This window comes from Corvus kubaryi, unplaced genomic scaffold (assembly GCF_017639235.1).
Source record: "Corvus kubaryi isolate FWS band 111438036 unplaced genomic scaffold, C.kubaryi_AGA036_p1.0 66, whole genome shotgun sequence".
NCBI classification, from domain to species: domain Eukaryota; kingdom Metazoa; phylum Chordata; class Aves; order Passeriformes; family Corvidae; genus Corvus; species Corvus kubaryi.
The window spans coordinates 5,282,003-5,309,910 of NW_024582054.1; the positions used below are offsets into that span (position 1 = coordinate 5,282,003).

General features: G+C 37.7%; 2 protein-coding genes across 3 annotated transcripts; both read left to right on the forward strand.

Annotated features, from left to right (window-relative positions):
* Positions 1–2: 2 nt before the first annotated feature.
* On the forward strand, positions 3–7,538 carry EMC7 (ER membrane protein complex subunit 7; the record flags this gene model as incomplete). The annotated part of the gene is made up of 5 exons (XM_042047238.1): positions 3–223; positions 2,474–2,593; positions 4,489–4,627; positions 5,170–5,250; positions 7,091–7,538. Coding segments are annotated over 5 exons (714 nt in total), but the record flags the coding sequence as incomplete, so codon positions are not given.
* A 436-nt stretch (positions 7,539–7,974) lies between these two features.
* On the forward strand, positions 7,975–27,869 carry LOC121673826 (fibrinogen-like protein 1-like protein). Of its 2 annotated transcripts, XM_042047592.1 has the most exons (3): positions 7,975–20,886; positions 24,873–25,057; positions 26,494–27,869. In XM_042047592.1, the coding sequence occupies exons 2-3, from the start codon at positions 24,910–24,912 to the stop codon at positions 27,192–27,194; spliced, it is 849 nt and encodes a 282-aa protein (XP_041903526.1). In that variant the 5' UTR covers positions 7,975–20,886; positions 24,873–24,909; the 3' UTR covers positions 27,195–27,869. The 2 variants fall into 2 exon arrangements, with proteins under 2 accessions (XP_041903526.1, XP_041903525.1); XM_042047591.1 differs by having other exon boundaries at positions 7,975–25,057.
* Positions 27,870–27,908: the final 39 nt, after the last annotated feature.

Sequence of the window (27,908 nt, forward strand, 5' to 3'; positions counted from 1 at the left end):
GCGGGAGCCTGTGGCTGGCGCTGCTCTGGCTCTCGGCGGCGCCGCTGCCCCGCGGCGCCCGCGGATCGGAGCCCGTCGGGCCGGCGGAGCCGTCGGGCGGCGCGGGCCCAGGGGAGCGGTTTAAGATCGAGGGCCGGGCCGTGGTGCCGGGGGTGAAGCCGCAGGACTGGATCGCGGGGGCCCGGGTGCTGGTGGACGGGGAGGAGCACGTCGGCTTCCTGAAGTGAGCGGCGGGCGGAGCGGGGCGGGGCGGGGGCTCGGGTCCTGCGGGGCGGCGGGCGGCCCTGCCCGGGCGGGAGCCGGCGTCTCCCGGGGCCCCATGGCCCGCTCGCAGGCCTGGCCCGGTCCGGCCCTTCGATGGCGGGCGGCGGGGGCGGCTCCTGCAGGGCTCGGCCGTGTCCCGGTCAGCCGCGCACAGCTGTGGGATCGTGGAATCACAGAATCCCGAGTTGAGCTGCTGGCGGTACTGGGAACACTGCCCTCACCCCCCCCCCGCCTTGTAAGGGGCCGAGCACGGCCAGCCGCGCAGTGCTGTAGGTTTTGGCCTCAGCCTCCAGCAGACGTATCCAAACTGATGACTCAGGTTACTGGCCAAAAACTTTGGAACGTAATTTTAATTTAAAAAATAAACAACAACTAAAACAAACAAAAACCCCAAAGGAGTTGGCACTGTCTGGAGGACGATGTGTTTATTCTCAGCTTCTGTTGTAAATTCTGCCACTTCTTATTTAAGAACCTCACCTTGGCTAAGAATTTACCCGATATGGAGACATGTTTGTTCATGGCAGAAGTTACAGTTGTAGTTCTGTGTTAAGAGTACTCGTGAAAAACCTTAACTGTACTGGGGAAAGCCGCTTTAAGAGATGTGGCTTTATTCCTTCACACATCATCATGCAAATGCCGCTGGAAGCTGTAAAGATTCAGTCTCCGGTGGTACTGAATATATTCAGATAAGCAAAAGATCTAGAGAGAATCTAAGGCACAGAAATTATCCTGAGAATTAGGAACTGAACTAATGTCATAATTTCAAGAGTAGAAGTAAATTCTAAAATCTCTTCCTGATTTTCAATACAGTATAATACATTGCTTTTAAAAGATATATAAAAATGAGATTACATGGAATTAAGATGTACCCTCATAAATATTCATAATTTTTAATTAATCCCTCTGCAATAAGAGTTAAATTTAACTTTGAGTTCTGTCAATAAATTAGCACAACAGATTCTGCTCTGCAGATCTTGTAGAATCTTGACCGTGTAACACCTGCTAAGCCACTACAAACAAGTTATGAGAGCCTGACATATTTGGGAGCTGATTTAATAGCTGCTATCAGGCAAATTTCTAAATGTTTAATTGAAACTCTAAATTTCTCAAATACTGTAAAGAATGAAAAATTGAAAGGAAATTCCTAGGGAAACATCCTTATACCACTTGCAGTATAAGATAGTGTAAGCATTCTTAGGGATTCAAATCATCACGTAAAGGTGGGTAGGTCCTTGCATGTTAGAGAGAGATCTGGTATGAAGGACATAATGACAAATTCTTTGAGAATTCACTTTTAAGAGGGCTCATTCATTTGTTTTTCTTCTCCCTGTTTCTGATGTGTTAGGGTTTATTACAGTTTTTGCCCTTTGAACAAATTTTTGTCTTAATTTTGAATCTTATTTTCAGGAAAGAGATCTTTGATGTTGCTCTTAACAAGGTAGAGAGCACAAGGGTTTTCTTACTCAAAACTTCTGGAAACACACAGGAGGAAAACTTCTGTACCGTTAAGGCAACTAGTGCTGAAGCTTTCAAGTAACCTTTTACTAATATTTTCATTGAATATTCAAGTTTCACATTTTAAAATAAAAGCCACCTGTATAAAAATCCCTTCTGTGTATATGTTCAGAGCTCTTTGTTTCCTTATTGCTTATTGAGCTTTCCGGTGTGGGCTGGTCCTAAAGGGAGCAATTAGAATTAAAAACTGCTATTTCGCAACAAAGGCACAAATTGCTATTTTTGTGCATTGCAAATCGTCCCTAATACCAACCCACACTATGCAGGATGTCAGTCTGGGAGGGTTTTTGCTTTCAGCAGAAGTACTGAAGTAAAGTAAACTTCATTGTATGTATTTCAGAAGGCGGAAGGAAGGTGTAAATTACTTCTACCATCACTTGAATACATGAAATATAACTTATTTCAGGTCTTATTTGGGCTGCTAAATTATTCTGCCAGCAAGACAACACCTTGAGGGCACAACAAAATCTTTAGCCTAACAGGGAATTTCTGCTACTGTTGCGGCATGCATTGATGAACTTAAGGGGCTCGATATTGTGAGTGGTGACAGATTTAAATTTTCTATTTGGTCACTGTGGTTATAATAAGAATTATAATATAAAATGATACAGCTTCTTTAAGAAAAAATCCAACAGAGAATCCTGTCATATTCTGGAGCATACTGAAATATTGCGGAACTCACTGTTTTTTTCAGGACTGATGGAAGTTTTGTGGTTCATGATGTGCCTTCAGGATCTTACGTAGTGGAAGTTATATCCCCTGCTCATAAATTTGAGCCCGTGCGAGTTGACATAACTTCAAAAGGCAAAATGAGGTGAGCATTTCCTGATTTGCCTCTGTACTGATGAATTTCATGTGCCTGACAGCATAGTACAAGAACTCATGGAAACAGTGCTGTAGGTCAGATGCTCCATCTCAGACTGTATGTGTCAGTTTCTTTTAACATCACTTCTAGAAGCACGTTTCTCAAATTTCAAAGTCTGATATCTTTCTTCCTTTCGTATTTATGGCCTGAAATAAGAAAAAGTAGACTTTGAAAGTCCATCTGTTTGTTTGCTTTTCTTATTTTTTTATGCAGCTACCCTGAAATAAAATCTAGGTATAAATCAGTTAACTGCTTTATTATTTGTCAGCACCTTTTTTTTTCTTCTTCCCTTTTCCATTTCTTTAATAAATGTTCTATCAGGACTTGGCACAATGAAGTTTTAAATATTTCTGTTGCACCCCTGTAGGAGACTTGTTACAGTTACTGGTTAATACTAGCAGTTGACAGTTTGCATGTTTTCTGTAGGATTGTTAGCTTGTTTTTATGCTGTGGCCAAACCACTCCTGACTGTATACCTGTAAGTGCAGACTATTCAGTAGTACAGGAAAATCTATCTTAAGATGGTTTTCGTTTAAATGAATATGCTTGTAGTTACTTTTTCTTTGTCCAAGCATGCACATAGCATCTTAACTTCTAGGAATACAATCATCAGTGTAAATACTCCAGCAGTGTATTTTGGGGGGGAGTTAAAAATTGAAATCTCACTGAAAACAGTGAAGTCTGTTTATAATGCTAATTAATATAATATAATAATTTATAATATGATTATAGTATATAATTAAAATATTATAATAATGTTTAAGCTTATAATAATCTCGAACAATTTGTTTGAACTTAGGTTTTTTCCAAACTTTATGTAATTTTTTTTCATACTTTGTTAGTATCTTACTGGCAATAATTAATATGTAATAAATACAAAGATATAGACGAAATATTGGGTATAACCTCAGCCTTAGCACTGTTAGTGTGTCTAAGGACTAGTGAGATGACAGATTTGATGTTGAGTAAGTTGCGAGGATACATCTGCAGAGGAAAGTAGCAGGAGGCTTGGCATCTCTACCAGTCCAACAGATAAAAACTCTATAATGAGGAATGCAGTTGAGGAGTCAGAGATGCATGAAAAACGATACTTGGGAAAAATGTCAACAGGGCTTTTTTAAGGAATGTGCTGCCTTAGAAAAATATGCCTTTAAAAGTTCCTAGAAAGAGGAAACAGCATGTGGATAACATGTATTTGGTATGATCTACTTGAAAATCTCAAGTTTTTGAAGAAAATACGTAGTATAAGGTAGGAGGGAAAGACATTCTATAGATGAGTATTTGGTGAAAAGTTCAGAAGGAATAAATTATTTATGGGCAGAAGTCATCCCTGGAGTTGCACAAAGTAGGTAAATATTCATAAATCATGAGAAATGGGTCAAGAGTGGCAAAGGTGTTAGTACTGAGTAGTTACCTAAATATGAGGCCCCAATGAAGAATACTAGTGAAGAACTATGGAAAAACCTTACAAAGTAATAAAGACCAAGATTCAGTATTGATAAATGCAAAATAATGCACTTATGGAAAAGGTACTAACTTCACATCCAAGTAATTGATGTCTTGAGCAAACTGATTAAAGTACACTGCACTGTTCAAATCTGGACCCTAAACTGCATAGTTTTTCTTGCTCGTTACCAAGGTGACAACAAATGTTTTGCTTTTGATTTCATAAAACATGCTGCTGAGAGAAATCAGCTTTTGAAAAGTGAAGCCTAGCTGACACTGCTTAGCAAATGATTTTGTTTGTAGTATTTTATTAAAACTTGTTTGAATTTTTTAAAATCTTTATTATTTACTGAAGATTCTATGTTTATATTTTCAATTATTTACGTTTTGCTTAATAGAGCAAGATACGTGAATTACATCAAACCCTCTGAAGTTGTCAGGCTGCCTTACCCACTCCAGATGAAATCTTCTGGACCACCTTCATACTTTATAAAGAGAGAATCTTGGGGATGGACAGATTTCCTCATGAACCCTATGGTATGTACAGGAAACATACAAATATTAAAAGTATACTAAGGATCCAAATACAGCTACTTGCGAGAATACTAAGAATAAAACAGTTGGCGAAAAATGTGCATTTTTCCTTTGCTCTTCTGAGAGGATTGTATTCTTTGTTTTCGCTTGCTTACAAATGGAAAGTTTTTCTGTGACATCTCCTCCCCTATATACCACTGTTAACATACGTCCTCTGAAAATAGCCCGTAGTCTCCTCCTTTGACCATGTGATGCTGTTCTAGTAGTGCAGAGATCAACATGTTGCAAAATTGTAATTGCAACAGGTGTAAGAGAGAACAACCATTTGCTTTATTGGTCCAACTTTGAAATCTATTATTTAAAGCACAATCGTCCCTTATCAGGTTTCTTTCCTGACAAGTGGATTAATGTTACTGGCGTACTGATTCAGAGTGCAGTAGTTCTAGAGTCTGGCTGTTTCGTAGAGCTTAATTTTATTTTAGTAGGTCTAAAAGTGTTTAGAGCAACACCTAAGCTGAAGAGGTATTTTTCTGTTTTCTCTGTAGGTGATGATGATGGTTCTTCCATTACTCATATTTGTGCTTTTGCCTAAAGTTGTCAACACCAGTGATCCTGATATGAGGCGGGTAAGTATGTTTAATTGGTGCATCTGTAGAGACCAAAGATAATGAGAATTCAGGGCGCAGAAAGTAATAAAAACAAAACTGTGCTTTAATAGAAGGCTTAATGGGCATCATTTATTCAGCTGATACATTGCTGCTGTTTTAACAACGCGTCATTTAGTAAGTGTCAAGTGTGTTGCGGAGAGTGTGATGTGGGATTCTCTTTCCCTTCAGCCTAAACCACAGTTCAGTACACTGTTAAATCCAGATGTCACACTAGTGTGTATGATATGGAGTCTTAATGAAGTAATTAAATTATCTGATTTATTGTCCTTTCATCATGCAAAATGCCAAATAGCAGAAGGCTAGGACAAAGTGGAGATTCAAGGTGTTTGCTAAATCTTTTCTTTTTACAAGTATTATTTGTCTGTCATGGGTGGCTGCTTTTTGAAGGCTTGCTTAACTAAAAACTCCTTTTTGTGTAAATGACCACTGTCTTCAGTAGTACTTTATAGGTGTCTGAGGTTTTTTTGGGGTTTTTTTAAATAAGTAATAGCTTTAGAAAGCATATCAGAGCTGTGTAATGCTCTTTTGGCTATAGTTTGATTAAAAAACAGATACAAAGATATGCTAGGTATTCATGGCATGTTCTTCAAACTAAACTGAACTCTGGAAGTTGAATTTTAAAAAAAGATAGTCACATATTTCTTACTTTTTTCAGTGATATGACACTGCTTATGGACAGGCTGTTATGATGGTAAAACCATCAAAACTTCTGATGATTTAGTCCTTATGATAAAACTGATAGGACTTCTCAAGGAGAAATTTACCTTTAAAGAGTAGAAAAAAGTTGTTTTTAAGAACTAAACTGCAATGGCATTCTCTAGATGACCATGTATTAAATTGTTAAGTGTTAACCTGTGGAGTATATGGAGCTTGTATAAGGTTTTTCAAATTAACTTGTTTTCCTTTATGGAATCAGCACAGTACTAGTTTGTATAGAAAGTTTAATGATTTAGTAACTGTGCTTGTTGTAGGGGTGTTAACTACAGGTATAGTGTAGAGGCAATAGTAACAAAGGCTACTAAAATGCCTTGAAAGCACTTAAAGATCTATCATTCTGAATGGGAGAAGAACAAGGTGACAATCCCACATGAAAGTCACAATTGCTATAAGCATTATCCCATTGTGGATGTGCAGTTCAGCTGTTATATGCAGTAAAAGTACTTCAAGACTGGTTTATTTTAAAACATGCTAATTCATCTCAGAGAACCACTATGCTAAACCCCAAAGTTACATTAAGCTTATCTGGATATACAGTCTTACATTAAAATCATTTCTTTCTTGAAGGAATGAAAACTCAGCTGCACTACTCTAGTAGCTTGGTGTCAGAAAGCAGGGCAAGAAATATATCTAATCCCTTTAAACAGCATCAAAAATTTGTTAATTTGCTACGAATAATACTAATTTGAAAAAAAAAAGTGTGACATCTATGAGAACACAGATCCGAATATCTAAACAATAGCCTAGATTTTAATATGGAGGAAAAAAGTGCTGAAAATAAATAATTTTTATCTTTTGGATTTTTTTTAATCAGATGCTTGCCCTGTCAGACTGCTTAAGACATGGTTACCATTTTCCATACACCACTGTTTTTAGTTTTGGGGTTTTATGTTTCTTTGTGTAGCTGGGTGTTTAGCTGTGGTTGCATAAAATTATGTAGCAATATGTATCCTGGAGCACTACAAAAAGTAAAACAGTACTGGGAAAATTTGGTATCCTTCTCATACAATCTTTCAACTGATGCCTTAGATACAGCCAGAATTGTTACAAGCTATTAAGATTATCTGATCTTTGCATGCAGGAAATGGAGCAGTCAATGAACATGCTGAATTCCAACCATGAGCTGCCAGATGTGTCTGAATTCATGACAAGACTTTTCTCTTCAAAATCTTCCAGCAAGTCTGGTGGTAGCAGCAGTAAAGCAGGGAAAAGTAGTTCTGGAAAAAGGAGGTAGTTAAGTCTTCCTCCTAAGTCTGAGTTTGCACAGCTGTTTGTTATCATGTGGTGTCATGTTTATTTGTCTTGAAAGATCAAAAAGCCACTACTGTAAACTTTAACCAGGCACAACATACATTATGCTACAAGTGTGGTTTGTAGCTTTTTTTTAGACTGTATAAGCTGTTTTGTACTTGACAGTAAGCAAAAGAGGACATGGCTTCAATACTGTACCTGTATAAAGTTATTGACGATACTGAATTAACAATATTGTTCTGTAGAGAATTAAAATAAATTATACAATGTGCTTCACAGTGATGTTTTAAGACAATGTATAAAAAATTTCAAAGATAATAGAAGTGGAATTCAGTTTTAAGATGCCTTTAATGTTTTACACTTGCTGTTGAGTTCTGAAATGAACTAATCATCCTTTCAAAATTGAGTTGTGAGTTTACTGAGTAAGTAATTTGCTGTATCAGCTTGTCACATGTTAACATATAAAATCATTTTATTTTATGCTTTTTGCTGCCTGTACAATTTACAGAATCGCAGAGTGGGTAAGGTTGGAAGGGACCACAGTGGATCCTCTGGTTCAGTCTCCCAGTCATGGTCATTCTGGAGCACATGGCAGGGGATTGCATCCAGATGGTTCTTGGATATCTCCAGTGAGGGAGACTCTACAACCTCTCTGGGCAATCTTTAGTTCAAAGATTTTCTACTATGTATTGCCCAGTTTTATTCTGATCTACTTTCTGCTAAAAACTTTGGGAGGAAAAAAAGCAAAGTATCTTGCGTGAGAAAGTCATTTAAGCTGTCAAGATCTTGGATCTTTCTTTTCTAGATTACGTGTATCATTTCTGCAACGCTTAGGCTTCTTACTATTTTTCTGCATGCTGTGCTTTCAACTTACCAGTGGTATGATTTGAGGCCAAATACAGAATTTTAAATGAAGTTAAAATTAACTCATTTTAAAATGAAAGGAAAGAGCTTAAGGTGTAGTAGGAAGGCAAATTCTGCTCACCTTATAAATTATGGTCCAAAGTATATGGCTGTCGAGGAATTCTAAGTCACTGGCAGAACTTTGTTCTTCAAGCATGCCTGTATATCTCTTATGCAGTATCTTTTCAAGCTACCCAGAGAAAAGTTGAAAAAACTGATTGTTTTTCACTAGTTAAACATTTGCAAATTAAAATGACAGCAATACTTGCCAAACCCTATTAGCAACAGTCAATAAATTATTTTTTTTCAGCATAAATGCTGTTCTTCATGTTTACAATTTGTAGCTTCTTAGGTAACAGTGTCCATGCAGTGTAGGTAATGTATATCTGCTTCCAAAAATGGTCTTTAACATTCACTCACAGTACATCTGAAGTAAAATCAATTCTAATGCATTTACTTGTTCTGCCATACACACAAGAGGGCTATAAATTTTCTTAGAATACGTATTTAGTAGTTATGCTGGGAAACATAAAAGTTGCAAAAGAATAAATACTCATTCATAAGTTTAAGTCAATTTTTAAGATGTTGGAGAAGAAATAACCCAATGTTTTCTGTGGACAATGAAAGATTTCAGTCTGCAAAGTAAGCTGCACATTTTTGCTCTCTTTTTGTTTTGCTTGAATGGTCTTTTTGCTTCACATATTAAGTAAAGTATTTTTAGTGGGGACAAGAGGATATTTGGATATTCTTGCTGGAAGGATCTACTGAAATAAGTGTCAAGTTGCACTGGTGAAGAAAAAAAACCAAACCATAAAAAAAAACCCCAAAAAAACCTACTCCTCTTTCAGCAGTATCTTACTGAAAAATTTAGATGAGAAACAGGAAGCAGTTCTTTGAAGATGGAGCAATTAGCATTGTTACTGTGCTGTCCTGGAAAGTACAAGCCATGAGTTACTTTTGTTTAACAGTAATTGAAATAACAACTGGATTGCATTAGATTGTATTTAATCATACTCTTGCATTTTTCCATGTTACAAAGGTAAGAACTGCCTTCTTTCATGGTGTCTGTTCACGTTCTTGATTTGTCTTCAAGGGGGAACGGAGAATTCAGGCCATGAAAAGATGAAAATCTTTGTTAAGAGTTCAGAGTGAAAAAGTTCACAGGAATTGTGAGGATCCTAGTAAAACTTTGGAAGGAGCATATGGAATATTCAACACTTTTCTTTTTCTTAGGACTTTGTATATGAAGGTTGAGGCAGTTTCTTTGTGCATCAGGATCAGATGCAGTGTCCCTCTCTCAGAAACCTGTTACCAGAAAAATCCAAGCCCAAAAATCTTGTACATTATTCACCTCCTTTTCAGACACGTTTGTGATAAAGTGATTTGTAGAAGTGTTTGTCTACTGCTGAACTACTGCAAGTTACATTTTTTTTTAATTTTAGAGCTGGAATCTGTGTGTCAAGTGAGCAAAGAGGTTCTAGCCAGAGTGTGTTGGTCACTTATGGTCAGTTGGTCATTGTTGTAGTTTAACCTCAGCTGATAGCCCAACCCCACGCAGCTGCTCACTCACTTCTACCTGGTGGGATGGGGAGGAGACTCAGAAGGTCAAAGAACACTTGTGGGTTGAGATAAAGAGAGTTTAATAGGGAAAGCAAAATCTGCACACACAAACAAAGCAAAACAAGGAATTCACAACTTCCCATGGGCAAGCAGGTGTTCAGTCATCCCCAGGACAACAGGGCTCCAGCAATGCATACTTGGGAAGACAAAGTCATCCCTCCAAACGTCCCACTCTTCTTCCCCCCACTCTGTATGCAGAGCATGATGCCATATGGTCTGGAATACCCTTTGGTCAGTTGGGGTCAGCTGTCCTGGCTGTGTCATCTCCCAACTCCTTGTGCACCCCCAGGCCCCTTGCTGGTGGGGTGAGTGAGGAGCAGAAACACCTTGCTCTGTGGGAGCACTGTGCAGCAGTAATGAAAAGGTCTCTGGTTATCAACTCTGTTTCCAGGAAAAGTCCTAAACATGGCCCCATGCCAGCTACTGTGAAGGTTATAACTCTACCAGAGTTAAAACCAGCACTGTCAGTTAAAGTTGTAATGTGGCCTTGGGCTATCAAAATGCCACTAGGCAAAACTTAGTTGATCCTGTAGCACTTACTATTATAATACAAGGTTGACTTTCTACAGAAAATAGTATTTGCTGTTCAGTTTTATTTTCTTACAGATTTTTAGGAGTCAGTCTTCTGTGTTAGGTCTGACATCTCTATTTTCAAAAAAAACTATAGCTGCCTTTTAGTGAGACTTCTTGAGATAACATAAGGCAGACTGTAAATGGAAGCAACTTAAATGGAAATTAAAGATTTACAGAATCTACTTGGACTACAGACAAGCTGATTTCCGTATTGCCAAAAGGAGGAAGAGACGCTCCCTCAGCTTGGACTGGGTAACCCTGCTGCCTTCTGATTACAAGTTCTGGTACTTCTCGGCCTTTGTCATGCATCGATTTAACAAGAGAAATTGGTTCATCAGTCTGCTGGAATTCTCTTATGTTTTAGAAAGTTAAATCAGCTCACAGAAGGATCAAAGAAATCCCAGAGCCAGCAGAACGTAAGCACCAGAAATGTTCAGTCAAGAGGCAGGAATTCTCTGTTTCTGGCAGTGAGAGTGAGTAATACAGTAAGTTCACTGCATCTTGAGGGTTTGTAGCTGAAGAGCTCATTTAGCCACGTTCTGAATGAGTGGGCAACTGAGTTTATGACAAGACCATGTAGAAGGGAGAGGAGACATACCTTGCTGAATCCTGTTTTAGCTATTAGTCATTTAAGATGGTCTGGAAGGTGTTTGAAACAATTTTATCAATTGCATCATTAAAGATGCTCACATTCTTCACATGCAAGGAAGAAATCTAATGTCAGCTACCTCCCCTCACTGTTTTAAATGAAAAAATACTTCTTGGTGCTCTTTATCTTTTTGATGCAGTGGGGATGATAATGGCTCTGTAAATAGGGTTCGTATTGCTTCAGAGAGACAGGCTGGCTTGTGATTAAGACTTGTATTTGTGAAGAGGACATTAGTATCAAGTGCTTTGGGTTCTGATGCAACTGTCAGACTGAACAAAACATCTATTATTTCTGTTTCAATTTCTTGTTTATGAGTTATGAGAAGCTTGTCTCATAAAAGTAATTGTGAAGATAAATTTATTAATGAATATTGGGTACTCAGATAGTATGGCTATGAGCTTACTGAAGAAAATCCAGAATGTAATCATCTTAAAGAGCACCTTTGTTAAGCATTATTATGTAGGTCATTATATGTATCTGTTAAAGCAACCTATTTAAGTAACTGCGTGTTAAGATTTCCTAAACAATTTAGGCAATTTAAGTACATATTATTTTCCAACTTAGTGAAAAGTGTATTAAATCACTAAGAACCATTTAAACATCTCCACTTGGGTGTTAATGTACCCTTAATTGCATAAAGGTCATGTGTGATCAGTAGCTCTAAGAGGGCAAAGTTTCTTTTACAGTTTGTTAAAAGGACCCTATTTTTACAGGCTAACAGTGACAGCAGTACCTTAAAGTACTAAAAGGATTAATTTGCATGTTTAATTTGAATGTTTAAGCATGTCTGACCTTAATTCTGCTGCTACTGGTAGTTAGTAGATAGTGAATTTGTGTTCCTACAATTTTGTGTTTCATTTGAGACTTATTTCTTTTAGGAAGATAACCAATTTAAAATAAATAATAACAAACCCTTTGTGATTTTCATTCTGTGTCAGAATAAAATATGGATATGTGTGGCTATATATTATGCTAATTTAACAAACTGAAGGAAAATGGAAGTGTTTACATGTACTGCTGATGGGCTAAGGAATACAGAAAGAGCTTAATATGTTAAACTTCAAATCAGTGGAAAAGCAGATTTACTGAACAATGTTAAAAAGTTAAAAATATTATATATGTACATTTTGCACATTCTTAGGCATGAAAAGCACAAGATGCACCTGTGGTGTGCAGGGCACTGGGAAGGTCCCACTTAGTAGGCTTAACCATGGTCTATATCTCCAAAGGCTTGTTTCCCAACCAGGAGCTGGCACAGAGGCCAGCTTGGCAGGAACAGCCCCTGTGTGTGCTGTGCTCTCCAAAACAGAGCAGAGACACTGCGGCTCAGGAGTTGTTTATTGCCTGTGCTAGCTTTGCTACCATATCCAGGAATTACTGGGAGGGGAAAGATAGTGTTGTTATTAGGCATATTTCAAAAATGTATAGATAGCTATTGCACAAGCTTAATACTGTGAATAAGCCGATTCCCATATCCAGGGAAGTTCTCTGGCAGTGTTTCATTTCGTAAGATACTTGAAGCTATAATTAATTGTGAGGAGAAAAATTTGGAGAAAGCCCCCAAAGGTAGAAAAAAATTAAGTATTGCTGTCATGGCATATTTAACTCAAATATTAAGGTTTGCAAAAAACTGTAGCTGGAAGATGTTTCCACACACTTTGGTGAATATAGTGTTGGCGGTAGACAAGTGAGCAAATGAGCTGTAGTCCCAGCCTTTCGGAGAGCACCGACTTCTTTGCCTATTTGGTATTTGCCAAATGATATTTGCCCATTACCCATGCAAGTGAAGAAAAAGCAGTTATCCCATGTTTCTTTCCATCTGGGAAAGATTGCTGTACCATTCAAGAGATCAAGTTCATCAGTCTTTCCCTCCGTCACTACATATAAACTGGGCACCCCTTTAAGTCTCTTCCCTAAATGGTACAATCTAGCCAGTTTTGCCCCACTCAGTGCAGGGTTCATTCTGTCTAATAGTCTTCTAATAAATACATTATTACACTTTCAGTTCCAAAAAGCAATCAGTATCAATAGTGGAAAAAAAAATAGAATTAAAAAGAACCTTACTTCTTTCATCATTTCACTGGCTTTAAAGACAGGACCTTAGATCTTAATGACTATTTTGAACATTATACTCTGTGTATAATCAGGTGATTCAGGCCATGCATTAGTACAACATTCAGGGAGCTTATAGTCAGGAAATTGTATTCTATTATTCTGTAGGAATAGTATTGAGTTTTAGTCTATTTTCAGATTGAGCTAGTGAAAGCTTCTTGAGGTCATAAATAGGCAGAGGCACCTTAATTTATTTTATTTCTATGTTTCAAAAGCCATAAAGGATTATTCGTTGTCCTTCATAATAAATATTGATTTTTCAGGAAAATGGTTTCACTTTTGAAATTACAAGGTTATTCCTTCAATTATGCTGTCGGTAACCTTTATGTAATACCTTGTTTCTAACAAGGCTATAAAGATTTTATGACAGAATAATTTTCTGTGGAAAAACAAGTGGAAGTTTAGCTAGTTAGCTTATTTATTGATGATGCACAAAACATCACAGTTAGGAACATTTGTATTATGTTTTTGGTTCTGCATGGCTGGTAGGAATAAAAATTAAAGACACTCATTCAGTCAAGAGCAAATGGTAGAGAATAAGCAACAGAAAGAAAACCTTTTGTGACATTTTTCAAACAAAACTGAATTTTTGACTGATTCTTTAAATTTGAATACAAACATAAAAAATTAATATAGGTAAATATACAATAAACAGGTGGTGAAACTCATTTGCAAACAGAGCAAGTAAAAAAGGAAGAAGGTTTTTTAAAGAAGCATTTTTTGTGTATGAAATATTAGAACGGTCTCCTCAGAAGCTCTCTGGATTCTTTAAGGGTCTTCCTGCTGTCTGGTACACACGGGCAGGAGTTTTTCATTGTGTTTCAGAATGGAGACTAGGACACTCCAGCTCATAGTCTGGTGTGCAGGGCACAGGACTGCTATTTACCATGCAGATGCATGGAGAATCCAGTTAAATATTTGGGAGTAATACTTTCCATTCCTGGGATCAGAACAGAATAAGACTTGAAACAAATTTCTGGCAGTAGGGAGGAGTGTTTCTTTTCTTACCAGTTGTGTTCTCAAATGTGGTTCAGAATGCTTCAGTTTGGCAGGTGAGAAATGCATAAGCTGTGTTAGTAAAGAGTATCCAAAGAAATTGGAGGTCAAACTTCCTAATGAGCTTGCATTTTTGCCGTGCTAAACATTCTCTCTCAGAAAGAGGAGGAGCTCAGATGAGAGGTAGAGCAGTTACTAAAAGTTACTGAAAGACAGGCTTATACTGGAATAAGTACAGCATCCATCATCATATTTACCAAAAGTGATCAGAATTGAACTATGGTGTTATTAACAGGTTTGTGATTAAAGGATCCAATGCTTGTTTCATAAAAATAATACTTCTATGCATAGCTTTGTAAGGGTCCCCCCACATTAGACATGAGCATCTACAGACAACGAGTAGACAAATCCTCCCATTTTTGGTTTTCAATTGTAGTGTTGATAATCCCTCTTTTCTTTTGGTTTGTTCTTTACTACTTCTATTCGCATGGTATTTGCACAGAATTTTTTCAGTTCTATTTGTCCTTCATTTTTATGAAGACTACAAGAGTCTTGTTGAAATTGCAGTCACAAGCTGTATTGAACTGGTGCTGGCAGAAATAATTGTATACATCACTTGTTCTTTCAAGTGCTTCTCTAGTAGCAACCAATTATTTCTATCACCAGGTAGCTGACTAATGGTGGAGAGGTCATTTGTCCTGGAAAGATCTGATCAAACTGCTGTGCTTTCTTTGTAATATGTTTAAGACTTACTTTATTGTCAGGGTTTTGGGATTTTTTTCAAAAAAGTTTAAGTGTACACTGAGGAGAATATTAGAAGGATTTTGTAGAATCAGACACAGTTCACTGCAAATACAAGAGTTTAATGTAATGCACTGTTTACAGTTTTTTCATTGGGAAAAAATAGAATTGAACAAAATGTCCAAAGAGTCTGGATAGCTCTTCGTGAAAAAAGTCATCTTAAATCCCAGTAACTAACACCAAAAGTCACCTCCTGCTTTCAACCCCCTTCATTAGTATCGCATAGTAAAGAAACACATTTGTAGAATTCTGCTTCTCAATCAAATCTGTTGATTACAAAAATTCTGCAAGATCTTCTTCATACACTGTAGCTCTTTATGCATCTTTTGTATATGATAGAATACACTTGGCCTCTGAAGCTTGTTAAGTCCTTTACAGCTTTGCAGTCCCTTGTTAGACTTTTTCAATCTTCTTGAACATTGTTGAAATTTGATAGCTTTTTTTTTAAAGTAAATAAACTTCCACTTTCTAAATTTGCTTCTTTGCAAAACGTGGTTACATCTGAAAAGATTTAAATTTCTAACTTAAGCACTGTTTGTTGGGGGTTTTTCTATTACGGTGTTTTATTGTCTATTTTTTCCTTATGTGTTTTTAATACTTGATATATATAGTTTATGTTTACATACTTTTACATTCTAATAATTCCTTTACATTCCAAGTTAGGAATTTGAATAAGCAGGTATTTCTGCAATAACAATGTGATGTGGCTTATCAACAGAAATCTGAATCAGGAACTGGGCTCTACTCTGTTTGCTATGTTTAGCAGTGCTTACTTGCTTCAGTTAGCTCCTTTATGAACAAAATACAGACTGAAGTTACCAGTGCAGCCAGGTTACATTCATACCTGTGGAAAAATCCATGAATGCACCTGAAGATCTTGCTCTGCCATACAGTGTTCCTTTTGAAGGGAACTTTAGTGTTCCTTCTCCAGCCAATGCAAGGGGTATTGGTCTCAGCAGTGGAGCGCAGACAGCATGACTGCAGGTATAAATGATGAAAACTCCCAGCCTACACTGTAGGAATGTACTTTTAGCCTGTGTATGGCCTTGTATGCTGCAGCATTTTCAGACAGTATTGTTTGAGTGACCATCATCTGTGGCCCAAGTATGTCATAACCATGCGATACTCCAGTAGCCAGGAAAGGGCATTTAGCCAACCAGACTGAAGCAGGGGTAAATAAGAATTTAAACCATAACCCTGAGATCTGTGCATGAACTTTCCTTAATTTCTAAATTCTATCATTTTTTTCAGAACCAATGTGTTAAAGAGGTATTGCAGGTTTTCTAGTTTGTACAAGTTCTTAAACTATAGGTTCTTAACACCATAGTTCCTTAAAATCTTTCAGTAGTCATTGAGCAATCTGACTAATTCTTATGATATGATCTCAACCTCTCTCCTGGGGAGATCTGTGGGCAGTAAAATGTGTTGTTTTGACAGAATTTTTTTTTTCTCCCACCCTATCCACCCCCTGTGTATTATTCATGTTGCTATCAATTTTCCTTAAACAGTAGGATCAAGAAACTAAGTCACGTAGTTAGTGTGAGACAGTGAAATCTGTGATAAACGTAATTTCCAGGAGAGATTGATTCCAGTCATTTGCAAAGACCCCATGTTAGAGTGGTGGGATATATGTGTTTTGGTTTGGTTTTTTGGTTTGGTTCTTTTCCTTGGGCTCATCATCAGACTGAGAATTTACTTCGTTTACTTAAAGCCTGCCTCATGTTTTGAAGCATTCTTTTCATGATCCTTCCAAGCCCCCCTCCCTTTATGGTTTTTATTTGCAATGCTACTGAGCTGTGAGGTTGATAAAGAGCAGCAGAAGTCACAGCATTTCTCTTTGGAAATGAGATGGTTGCCATGGAAATGCTTCCAGCTGCTTCTTGTCCCAGTTAAGAAAATAATTTTTAGACTCCTATATTACAAGGTTAAGCTACAATGTTTAAAAACTAAATCACATAGCTAATTGATTTAAAATTAAGATCAACACATTCCTTGTTAAATATCTTTGGGCTGATAATCACCTGAAATTCTTGACTCAAATATTTGTGCAGGTATTTATAAAATATTTGTTTCTATTCGTTTTTGTTCAGATGGAAAAGATTTTCAACTGATTTTACTAGATGTGTTTTTGTAGTAGAAATTATCCTGAAAGCTGACTGATACCTACATAGGTAGTGTTTAAAATATGACTCTGAGTTTGACTCATATTTTGCAATATGCCAAATCTGGGTCAGACCGGAAATGCTAGATACTTTTAAAGTTTATTTTCTCTGAAGTCCAGACATTTGATGAAGTGTTGGTTGTTTTGGTGGTCTCTAGTCAACCTCACTTTGAACAGGATTATCACCAACACCAGTTCAGTCATGTTGTGTCTAGCTAGTATTAAAAATTTCCAAGTATGGAGGTTCCACAACACATCTGGGAAACCTTTTCCCCTACTCCACTACTCCAGGTGAGAAAGCTTTCCCAAATGTCCAGTTTGAATCTCCAAGTCACAGGTTGTGGTCGTTGGACTATGTTGTTGTTAGATTATGGGATTAATCATGCTAAAAGCCTGGTGAGGTTCAGGTGAATAGTGACATGCAGAGGAGCTTTAGTTAACATAATCAGTGAAAACTGGAAGGCACAAACTTCTCTGCTCCTAAGGTTATCAAAGGAAAATGATTAGACCATTGTCCCTGGTGTGAAACACACAGAAAAACTCCCAGAGCTCCTGGCACAGTGTAGTATTTCCTACAGGGGATTTGCTATGGGATGCAGGGGAAAGGGCACTTTGCAATTGTTTAAAGGTTATTATGGGATACTTTTAATGGGGCTCAGGGAGCCTGTAGAACTTTCTATTAAATGTTTAGTGAAAGGCCCAAAGGTCAGAAAAGGAGGGATCCATGTAGCAAAGAGGAACAAGCCTGGTTTGATTTCTTTCTTGACCAGTCTTTGCTGGTTACTTTTCATCACCTTAGCATCCCCTGGGTTTTTTTAGTTCCCTTATTTTCTGTGTTTTGAAAGGTAGCTCACTCTTCTTTATCTCGCTTAGCTTTCCCCGTTTTTTAAAGATAAGCCCAATGCAATCCTCTGGAACCTCCATTACTTCTAAAAGGTAATTGTAAATGGTTCAGAGAGGACTTTTGCTATTTCATAAGGTACATACAGAATTTTATCTGTCCTTGCTACTTTGAAAATACTTAACTACTTCAGGTTTTTTGAGATATTTTTCACTTAATCGGGCCTCTGGTCCTACTCCTTCATTAAAATTAATTTCATTAAGTATCTGATCACTGTTTATGAAGTGAGCAACAAAAAAATCTGTGCCATTTGCCTTTCTCCCTCGTAAAATAATGGGGATTTGGGTTTAACTTCTTTTTATGTCCAATCCATTTACAGAATATTTGTTGGGTTTTTATGTCCCTTGATAGCGGTAACCTATTTAATCTTAACCTCTAATTTTATCAAGATCGGTTATTGTGTTATCCCTATATAGTCACTCTTAGGATTTGTCCTTTGATACCTCTTGCTTACATAACTTCATTCTGACTTCTAAATTCTTAAAGAACCCTTTAGCCAGACCTTTTGAGCTCTTCCTGTGGTTCCTGTCTTTATTCATGAGAAATATTTTGTCATTTAACCTTCACTATAGTATCTCTTATTAACTGCCAGCCTGCTCAAAGAGCCTGTCTCTCTCAGACTCTTAGCAAAAGAGGATAGAAGATGGTTGCCTAAGTTTATTGGTCTGCCTTTTATTTTTTTAAATATATTGTCCTTACAATGCTGCATATACTTTTCCTCAGAATCATAAATTCTACCCTCTTAAGATAGGTGTCACCTAACTGGCATTCCACAGAAGTATTCTCCAACAGTTTTCACCTGCAATGTTTGTATCTGGCAATTTCTGCCACCTTCAGAATAAAAAAGTCAATTACCAGATGTTTCATATCATCCTGTTTTTTGAAGCTACCTGAGTAACTTAAGTTTTTCATTACTAACAGTCTTAACTCTCAGCTAACCAAATAGTTATTTTCCAGTGTCTTCCATGATTATGGTTTTGATTGTATTTTTCAAGTTAGGTCAGTGTTTTTGTTGAAAGCAAACCCTTTTTAATTCTGTTAAGTTTCTACACCCTTAGAATTTAGGGTTCAGCAGGAAGATATGAAGAATATGTTTTTAGTATTTACTTCAGTTCTTAAAATATTTTTGTAAGAAATCTCAACAAATTTGCTGAACATTTGAAAAGTCAAATATTTCTAAGAGTGTAGCATTTGTTCTGTTTTACATTCAGTCAAAAATATACTTTGGTTCATTCCTCAAATAATGGTTCATCTCACAAACACTGAATGTGTAAAAAGAGATTTAAAATTTGTATTGAAAATAGCCTTATGTGCAATGTGTTTCAGCAGTTTCTGCAATGTCAGACAAAACACACACTTCATATGCCAATGCCAGCTCATAAGTTCAAGAACAAGTGAAACCTGTTAGGAACATTTCTCTTTGTTACTGATCGTATACAAAGATACCAAAGTGCATTTAGCCAAGGCTGCAAAACAATTCAAAATCACTGAAAGCTGCAGAAGTATTTCTATGGCCTGATTTTGTTGTTTGGTGGAGGTTTGTTGGTTTGTTAGTTTGTTTTCCCAAAGCAATCACTTGTGCTGTGTGCCCATGAAACTTCTTTCAGGAAAGATACTCAGTGAGCCCTTTGTTATATGTTTTATGTGTTTTGTCATGTTAGAACTTTGTCTCTTGTGTTACTCAGTATACTGAGCAACTTTCTTGCATTAAGTCAGGATTTTGCATGTTTCTGGCAACCATAAAAATCCCTAAATCACCCATGTCAAGCCTTCCGAAGGTCCTGGGTATGCAAGTTGCCAGCCTGTATCAAAGCCTTTCCCATAATGCCAGAGTGCGTCTTGGGCACAGTGATCATGAAATGATGGATTTTTAAGTTCTTGGAGAAGTAAGGAGGGGGGCCAGCAGAACTGCCTTGGACTTTCAGAGAGCTTGCCCCACCTCTTGAACTGCAAAGGAGTCCAGAAAGGCTGAATGTTCTTCAAGGGGGAAATCTTAAAGATGCAAGAGCAGGCTGTCTCCATGTGCCAAAAGGTGGCAAGGAAGAGTAGCCTGGCTGAACAGAGACCATGGACTGGAACTTAGGGAGAAAGAAGATTTTATGACCTTTGGAAGAAGGGTCAGGAAACTTGGAAGAACTACAAGGACAATGTGAGCTTATGGGGGGATAAAATTAGAAGGGTCGAAGCACGACCGGAATTTAATCTAACTACTACCCTAAAAGACAATAAAAAATGTTTCTATAAACGCATTACCAGTAAAGGGAGGGCTAAGGATAATCTCCATTCTTTGTTGGATGCAAGGGTAAACAGTGACAAAGGATGAGGAAAAGGCTGAGGTGCTTAAAGCTTAAAGTGCTTAACAGCAAGACCAGTTGTTCTCAAGGCACTCAGCCCTGTGAGCTGGAAGACAGGAATGGGGAGCAGAATGAAGTCACCTTAATCCAAGGGGAAATGCTCAGTGACCTGCTATACCACGTAGACACGCTCAGGTCTATGGGGCCAGGTGGGAGCTGCCCACTGAGCCACTTTCCATCATTTATCAACTGTCCTGGCAGACAGGAAGATCAAATGCAACACCCATCTACAAGACTGGAAGGAGGATCTGGGAACTACAGGCCTGTCATCCTGACCTTGGTGCTGGGGAAGGTCATGGAGCAGACCATCCTGAGTGCCATCACAGGCACATGCGGGACAACCAGGGGATCGGGCCCAGGCAGCATGGGTTTGTGAAAAGCAGGTCCTGCCTGACCAACTGGGTCTCCTATGACAAGGTGACCCTCTCAAGTGGATGAAGGAAAGGCTGTGGATGTTGTCTACCCAGACCTTAATCAAGCCTTTGATGTCATTTCCCACAGCATTCTTCTGGAGAGACTGGATTCCTATGGCTTGGATGGGTGCACTCATTACTGGGTAAGAAAGCAGCTCGATACCTGGCCCAGAGAGTGGGGGTGAGTGGTGCTACACCCAGTTGGTGACTGGTCACCTGTGGTATTCCCCAGGGCTCAGTTTTGGAGCTAGTCCTGTTTAACATCTTTGGTTTGATAAGGAGATCAAATGCACCCTCAGTCAGTTTGCAGACAACAAGCTGGGTGGGAGTGTTGATCTGCTGGAAGGCAGGAAGGCTCTGCAGAGGGATCTGGACAGGCTGGATCAATGGGCCATATGGATATAAAGAATGTGTAAAGAGTATTTCCACACAGGAGAGCCTGAATTGGAAAAAATCAAATGAATGCTTGTCAGTTAAAGCTTAGCAGAATCAGAAGGATAATTAAAACTTCAGCATATTGCAGAGAATAAATAGGTGGTCATTGGGTTAGGAAACTAAGTATCTCAATTAATGTGACTATCAACAAGTCATTATAGCAACATTTTATTTTGAAATCTGTATATGACCAAACCATACCTATGTAAAGTAATCTGATCTTAAGATCATTATATAATTTCTGAAAAATTAGTCTCAGGATCAAGAGCAGAGAGGGAGATGTAAAGATTTTAATTATTTTCAAAGTTTTCATCTACAAAAATAGATGTCTTTCTGAGCATGAGTGAATGAATGCTGATGCCCTTTCTTCTCTTTTCTAATTAAACACTTCCCACTTCACTTCTGCTCTGCCAGCTCAGATGAAAGTTTGGAAATCAACAAAGAAGCAAACAGTGAGAAAGTAAAGAAAAATGGAAAGACATGAGAGGAGATAAACGGTGATGAAATATACGGGAATCAAAGGCACCGAAGATGCACCCCAGTTTATATCAGGGTGATGAGAGGCCCACCAATAAATACCACCAGAGTCAATGGTGTTTTTCAGGGTGTATCTATATGGACAGAGTAGAAAGGTACCTTCCCCTACCTTTTCTTAGCATACTATTTCAGCAAGATCTGTATCTGTTCAAAGCAATTTTATAGTTCATACGCTACCATACAGTATTTTCATGCCTTAGCCAAGGCTTGTAATTCTTGGTACTAGCCATAAATTAGATAGTCAAACACACAGAGATCAGAAATTCCCTGAGCTTCATAATGCTAAAAACAGAGAATATGTATTCTTAAATTTTCACTGTAGCTTTACTACTGACCAGTGTAATGGAGAATACACTGTTCTGACTCCCTGTAGACATCCTCCAGTATAATAGATGGCTTGTACCTTAAAAAGGAAGAGAAAGATCACTGAGCTTTAAATGTTACAAGCAAATATTTCCTAAAACATTTTCTATGGGTATTGATTTAATAGTGCATGAAATAAAAATCCTTGCTGAAGATGAATTATTGAAAGACAGAAATTATGATTTTATATGAATCCTGAAGTAGATCTTGCACAGGACTCAAATGTTCAATCGACTTTAATTGTGATTTGTTTCAAGGACAAATCTGATCAAAGTGGGCTGCAGGGTGGATCAAGGAGCTCAAAAACTTAAGCGTTGTCTTATCATTCACAGGGTAAATGCTAAATTAGACATCACCTAAGGGCCGTGCAGGCAGACAGTAGAACTTGCAGATACATAGCAACAATTAATTTATTTAATTCATGACAGTTTTGATCTAAGTTAATGTTAACTAACTCTTGTTAATCCACATAAACTAAAATAGAAACCTGTTGACCAGCCTGTTCTGCTTTTGTTTGCTCTATTTTAAGAGCTCACAGACACTGTTTCTGATTCATTCACATTAAAACATGAAGTAACACCACAGTTTATAGTTGGATTGTTCCTAGTACTTAAAAATCAAGTCAAGTCTCCGTGCAATTTAAATGTGACTAGCAGTACAGCTTCGAGTTAATTCATCTATGCAAAACGGCATAGTAAATTTTAGCATCTGCCTGTGTCTATTTAAGCAACATAAATAATTTACTGAACTAAAATTTCTTCATGGTTCTCCATGACTATTGATAATAAAAGAAATTTAATTTAATTACTATGTCATTTTAATCATGATGGAAGAACTTTGTACTTTATAATTCATACATACTTACTTGCAAGTATAATATGTCAGAGCAAAGTCCAGCAGATTAAGCACAGTGTGAAATGGAATATGCAGTTTTGCTGCATTTGAGATAGCACATTGGATCTGATTTATTCACCTGGACTTAGGTAGCAGGCAAAGTACAACTGTAGAGAGTGAGATCATTTGTATTCTTTTCCAGTCTTCACTTGAAAGAGGTAAGGTGCCTGCCCAGTGCTGTTTTCCTTGGGGGCTTTCTTAATAATTTTTAAGACCAATTTCTATTCTGGAATTAAATTGATCTGTAAATCATTTCAATGTTTATGCATAAATATAAGTGAAGAAAAAAGGTTGACTCATTCAAAAATACTAAAAGAAAAATAAAACAGTTCAAAAAATAACTCCAGATCCAAGTTCAAATTTCATGAAAATCAGTAAGCTTGTAGGTTAGGGTTTGATTTAAAGTCATTTATAATTTAATACTTCATAATAGCAACAATAATCAAAGCTTTCAGGAAAAGGATACATGACAGTAGAAAGTACAAGTACAGCAGAATTTAAATGCTTTAAGGGAAGCACTGTGCCAAATTTCATGGAAGGTAATTTTCCAATTTAATATGATCCCAATGTCAAACGACCAACTTTGCATAAAATGGCAAATTATATTTCAATAGTAAATCATAGTTATTACTGAATAGTTTTAGGTAGAATAGAAAATTCTGGTTTGCTGGCTTTGTGTATGGTAGGTAGAAAAATTAACTGTCAAACCTGAACTTTATTACAATGATTTATCTTGGACATTTTTTTAAAAATCTGCTGAATATTTTTTCACTCTGGAAAACTGTTTGCTGAATCTGTTGCTAAGTCATTAGATTCATAAGGAATGTGGCTTTGTTGCAACATAAGCCACTGTGGAGAAGGGTACTGGCCTCTGCAGACTCTGTGCTGACGCTGGCAGGAAATAAGCTCTGACTGGAGAGCTTTTTTGCTAGATCTATTTTCTGCCTTCAGCAAAGCCACTGTGGGGAGCCCAGCCCTTAAAAAAAAAAAAGCATTAAAAGAGTTCGGTTAGAGTCTAAGTAAATATATCCTTTGAGAGTATGGAAAACATTTGTTTACTTGATTCAGTCTAAGCTGTTGTTGACAGAAACTCCTCTTCAAAGAATCTGGGATTTGCCTAAATGAGGACCCCAGGATTGAGTCCAGTAAGAGCCTTCTTCTGTATTGAATGAAGGATTACTAGACATGTACCCCAAAAGGTGGATAAAATGTGACTCAAAGCTGTTTCAATTCAATATATTGAACCCTTGTGGGTTTTGAAGATGCTACAGAAAAGTTCTTTTGCTTTGTTTACTGAACTTTTTTTTTAGATCTGATTTAAACCTGTGACCTGTTATTTAAATCTGTAGATAGAAATTCACAAAAAAAGCATACTTCAGATTGAGTTCTCTGGTGCATGGAAACATTCCCAGCACTAGGAAAGCCATATCTTTGAGTACTGTTTGAGTTACAGTCAGCAGAGCTAATGTTACTGTTTCTGTCCCTTCGACCATTGGTATCTCTATTTCACTGCAGTTTGGATTCAGGGAATAAGAAAAATTCTACTCTGATAACTAGGAGTTGTGCTTTTTCTTTTGTCATTACATTATTCTTGATGGCTTTTTGCCACACTCCAAGTAACATTATGTTTCATTGCCCAGCATGGCACAAGGGGACGGGCCAGAGATGTTCTAAGCGCTAAGTGTCTCAGCACAGTGCTCTGCATCTGAGAAATGACTTGTCAGAAATGGGGTGTGAGACATTGGGAAATGAGATGGGAGATCTCCTTCAAAGATGGGAGAAGCCAATTGTGACAGAGGCTTACTGTGTTGAAGCTTAGTATTTCAAAACCTTTCTCCTTCAGGACTTTCATACTAAAAGCCATAAATATTGTGATTTTCATCTCCAGTCTGTGTTACAGTTCTGTATTGCTGCAGGAGGACTGACTCAGAAGGAAGATGCTATTGAGGAGCTCAGCAGGATTCATGCTGTTCTTGCTCTCTCAATGCACTGTGTCCCTGGGCACCAAAGAGGAAATGGTCCTGGCTAATGCCCACCTTCTCCCGCAAAGAGACTATGAGAGACTGGGTAACGCCAATGAAAAAGGTACTCATGAAGACTGCAAGGGATTTGGAAGCATTCTGTGTTTTGCTTTATTGCTTTGCTGTAACATTTTCAACCAACATATATGAAAGCTAGCCCTGGAAGAATAATTTGGAATATGAACATGTCCTGCCACAAAGTCCTGAACCTTTCTGTAGAAGTTGTTCTACAACGTTCACTGAGAAGGGCAACTGCAAGGGTCTATGGATATCACCATAGAAATTTCTTAAATAATCCTCCCATAAAGTCCTGGCATCAGGTTTGGAGTCCGGTAGGCTATGTCTACCAATAAAATGTAGTTTTCACTGAATTTTTCTCACAGAGATAATAAAATTTTCAAGTTTTTATTAAATAGAAATTACAAATATTCCACAGTTTAATGACATAAGGACATGCCTTTCAACTCTATGGAGAAGCGAGTGATTTCAATTCATAAACATATTTCTGAGTAACAGAACAATGAATACCATCCTTCTCTACAAAAGGAATTCTCTCTCTGTAAGTTCATACATACGTAAATGTATATATAAATGAATTAAAGTCTGGCTCTTAAGAAACCTCAGAATCAATTGCAAAATTCAAAGCATTGTGCACTAGTCTCAGAGATGCTTGATACTATACTATAGCAAGAAGTTACCTTATAAGCATGTTACATTTTAAAAAAGCCAGCAAATATTTTAGCCCAATAGAGAGGGTCAACCCAAGATTTATATGCCATTTTTGTTACCCTCTGAGTCTACTGGATGAGCAATAAAATGGAAAAGCACTGTCACCTATTTTCCTGATATTGGTGTCCAGCACTGAACAGAACTGTAATCTACCTGCAAATCCATGATAAAATTTAGCCTGGAGTTAGAGTGAAAAGAACTCCTTCTAAGAAAATCCTCATGTTTATAAGCTTTATATGAACAAGAAATATGCTTTAATATCTCCCTTTTATCAGTGAACACAAGGCATACATTTCAGAATTTAATACAAGGTTGTTAGAGGTGCCTGAAGTATAAATTGGTTCATGAGAAGTTAATTTGTTCATTGAGGAAAAGACTAGGTCTAGCTGTTGAACTCAATTGTCCTACAGATGGCACAGGGACTTGCAAACTTGCTGGGCTCTCAAACTGGAAGAACACTGGTGGAAAAGGGACGATCTGTACATAGCTTTTGGCTTTTCAACCATATTTCTGTCATAAATGCAAAATCATACTTCAGTTGTATGACAGGGTTAACAAACAATTTTTTAAATTTCTGAATATTTCCTGCATGTTCCTCCCAGAAATCTTCCCCCTTTAGCTGAGTAAGTGCCCATCAGCTGCAATGAAGTCAGTCAGCTTCCAGTCAGAATGGAGTCATTCAGTCACTCTAAAGGACAGAGTTCAATTTCTGAAATTTATTATTTGAACAGAATTTACTTTAATTTTTTTTTGGTGTTTTTTTTTACTCAGACTATCCAAGGGATTGTTTTGAGATTTTACTGCGCTCCAAAGGAAATTCCAGAGATGGCCTTTACATCATCCAACCAAAAGAGGAACCAATTGTTGTCTTTTGTAACATGCAGGATGGTGGCTGGACAGTAATCCAGCACATTACAGCCAACAGTACTGTTGACTTTGATAGGACCTGGCAGGACTACAAATACGGATTTGGTTCTGTTCACGAGAACCACTGGTTAGGAAATGAATACATGCATCAGTTAACCGGCAGCTCAGTGCAATATATACTTGGAGTTAAACTTGTAAACCTAAACGCTGAAGTCAAATGGGGACAGTATGAGCCATTCCTGATTGAGGGTGAAGAATCTCAATACCGAATCCGGGTCGGTCTTTACAAAGGCAACGCCACCGATGCGCTGACCCTGGACACAGAAGCTTATCTCCATGACAACCAGAAGTTCACCACCAAGGACAGAGACAACGACAATTACTTTATGAATTGTGCTAAACTGGAACTCAATGGCATTCCTGGGGGAGGCTGGTGGTACGACGCCTGTGCTGGAGCAAATCTAAACCGCAGGAACATGATATACTGGCAAAAAGACTGCAACAAGCAACGCCCATGCAAGTTTGCATGGATGATGATCAAACCCATTGAGCACCACCAGTCATACCCCACAAAGGCCTGCCCCTGTCAGAAAGTTGAACTGTAGACAAGCCAGGTGTATTTGATAGGAACATGGACTCTTTCTCCAGTGACTGAAGTGAACTCACTGACTGAGTAATCATCCTAAGTAACCATGACTGAAAATTTGTTGGGCCTCTGCAAGGGCTTTAGGATGGCATATTGTCCAGGACTGGAACATGTCACAGAAATATGCCAACCACACAAGTGAGAAACTGTCAGAAATTGAGGCCTCAACCACAAGATTTAAATAACCAGAAAATTAAAATAATTAATTTTATAGTATTTTAGCCATAAAACAAGTCCATTATGAGATCCAGGATATGATGTCTTGTACAATATATACATAAATAAAAATGCATTTCAGAAGGCTTTGCTCTGGTGTCAATATTAATGATTGATTGCACACCTGTAATTGCACATCTTCATATATCATGCAGCGAAGAAATTTCCAGTTAAATACCTACATTTACAAAATACATACTGGAGAGTATTTTGTACCACAGGGCTCCAACAAGCCTTTTCTTTCTAACTTTAGTGAATGGTATTTTAATATGAAAAATTGGAATTAACCTCATCTCCCATGGCTTCTTTCCCCCTCCAGTGACTCTTCTTTTCTCTCTACTTTTTAATGATCCCATATACAATGAAGTATTCAGCACAGGCTTTTCTTGTCTTCCTTCATTTTAGAGCACTCAGCACTAATGGGATTGTCAGGTGTCCCATTTAAAGCCACTAATCC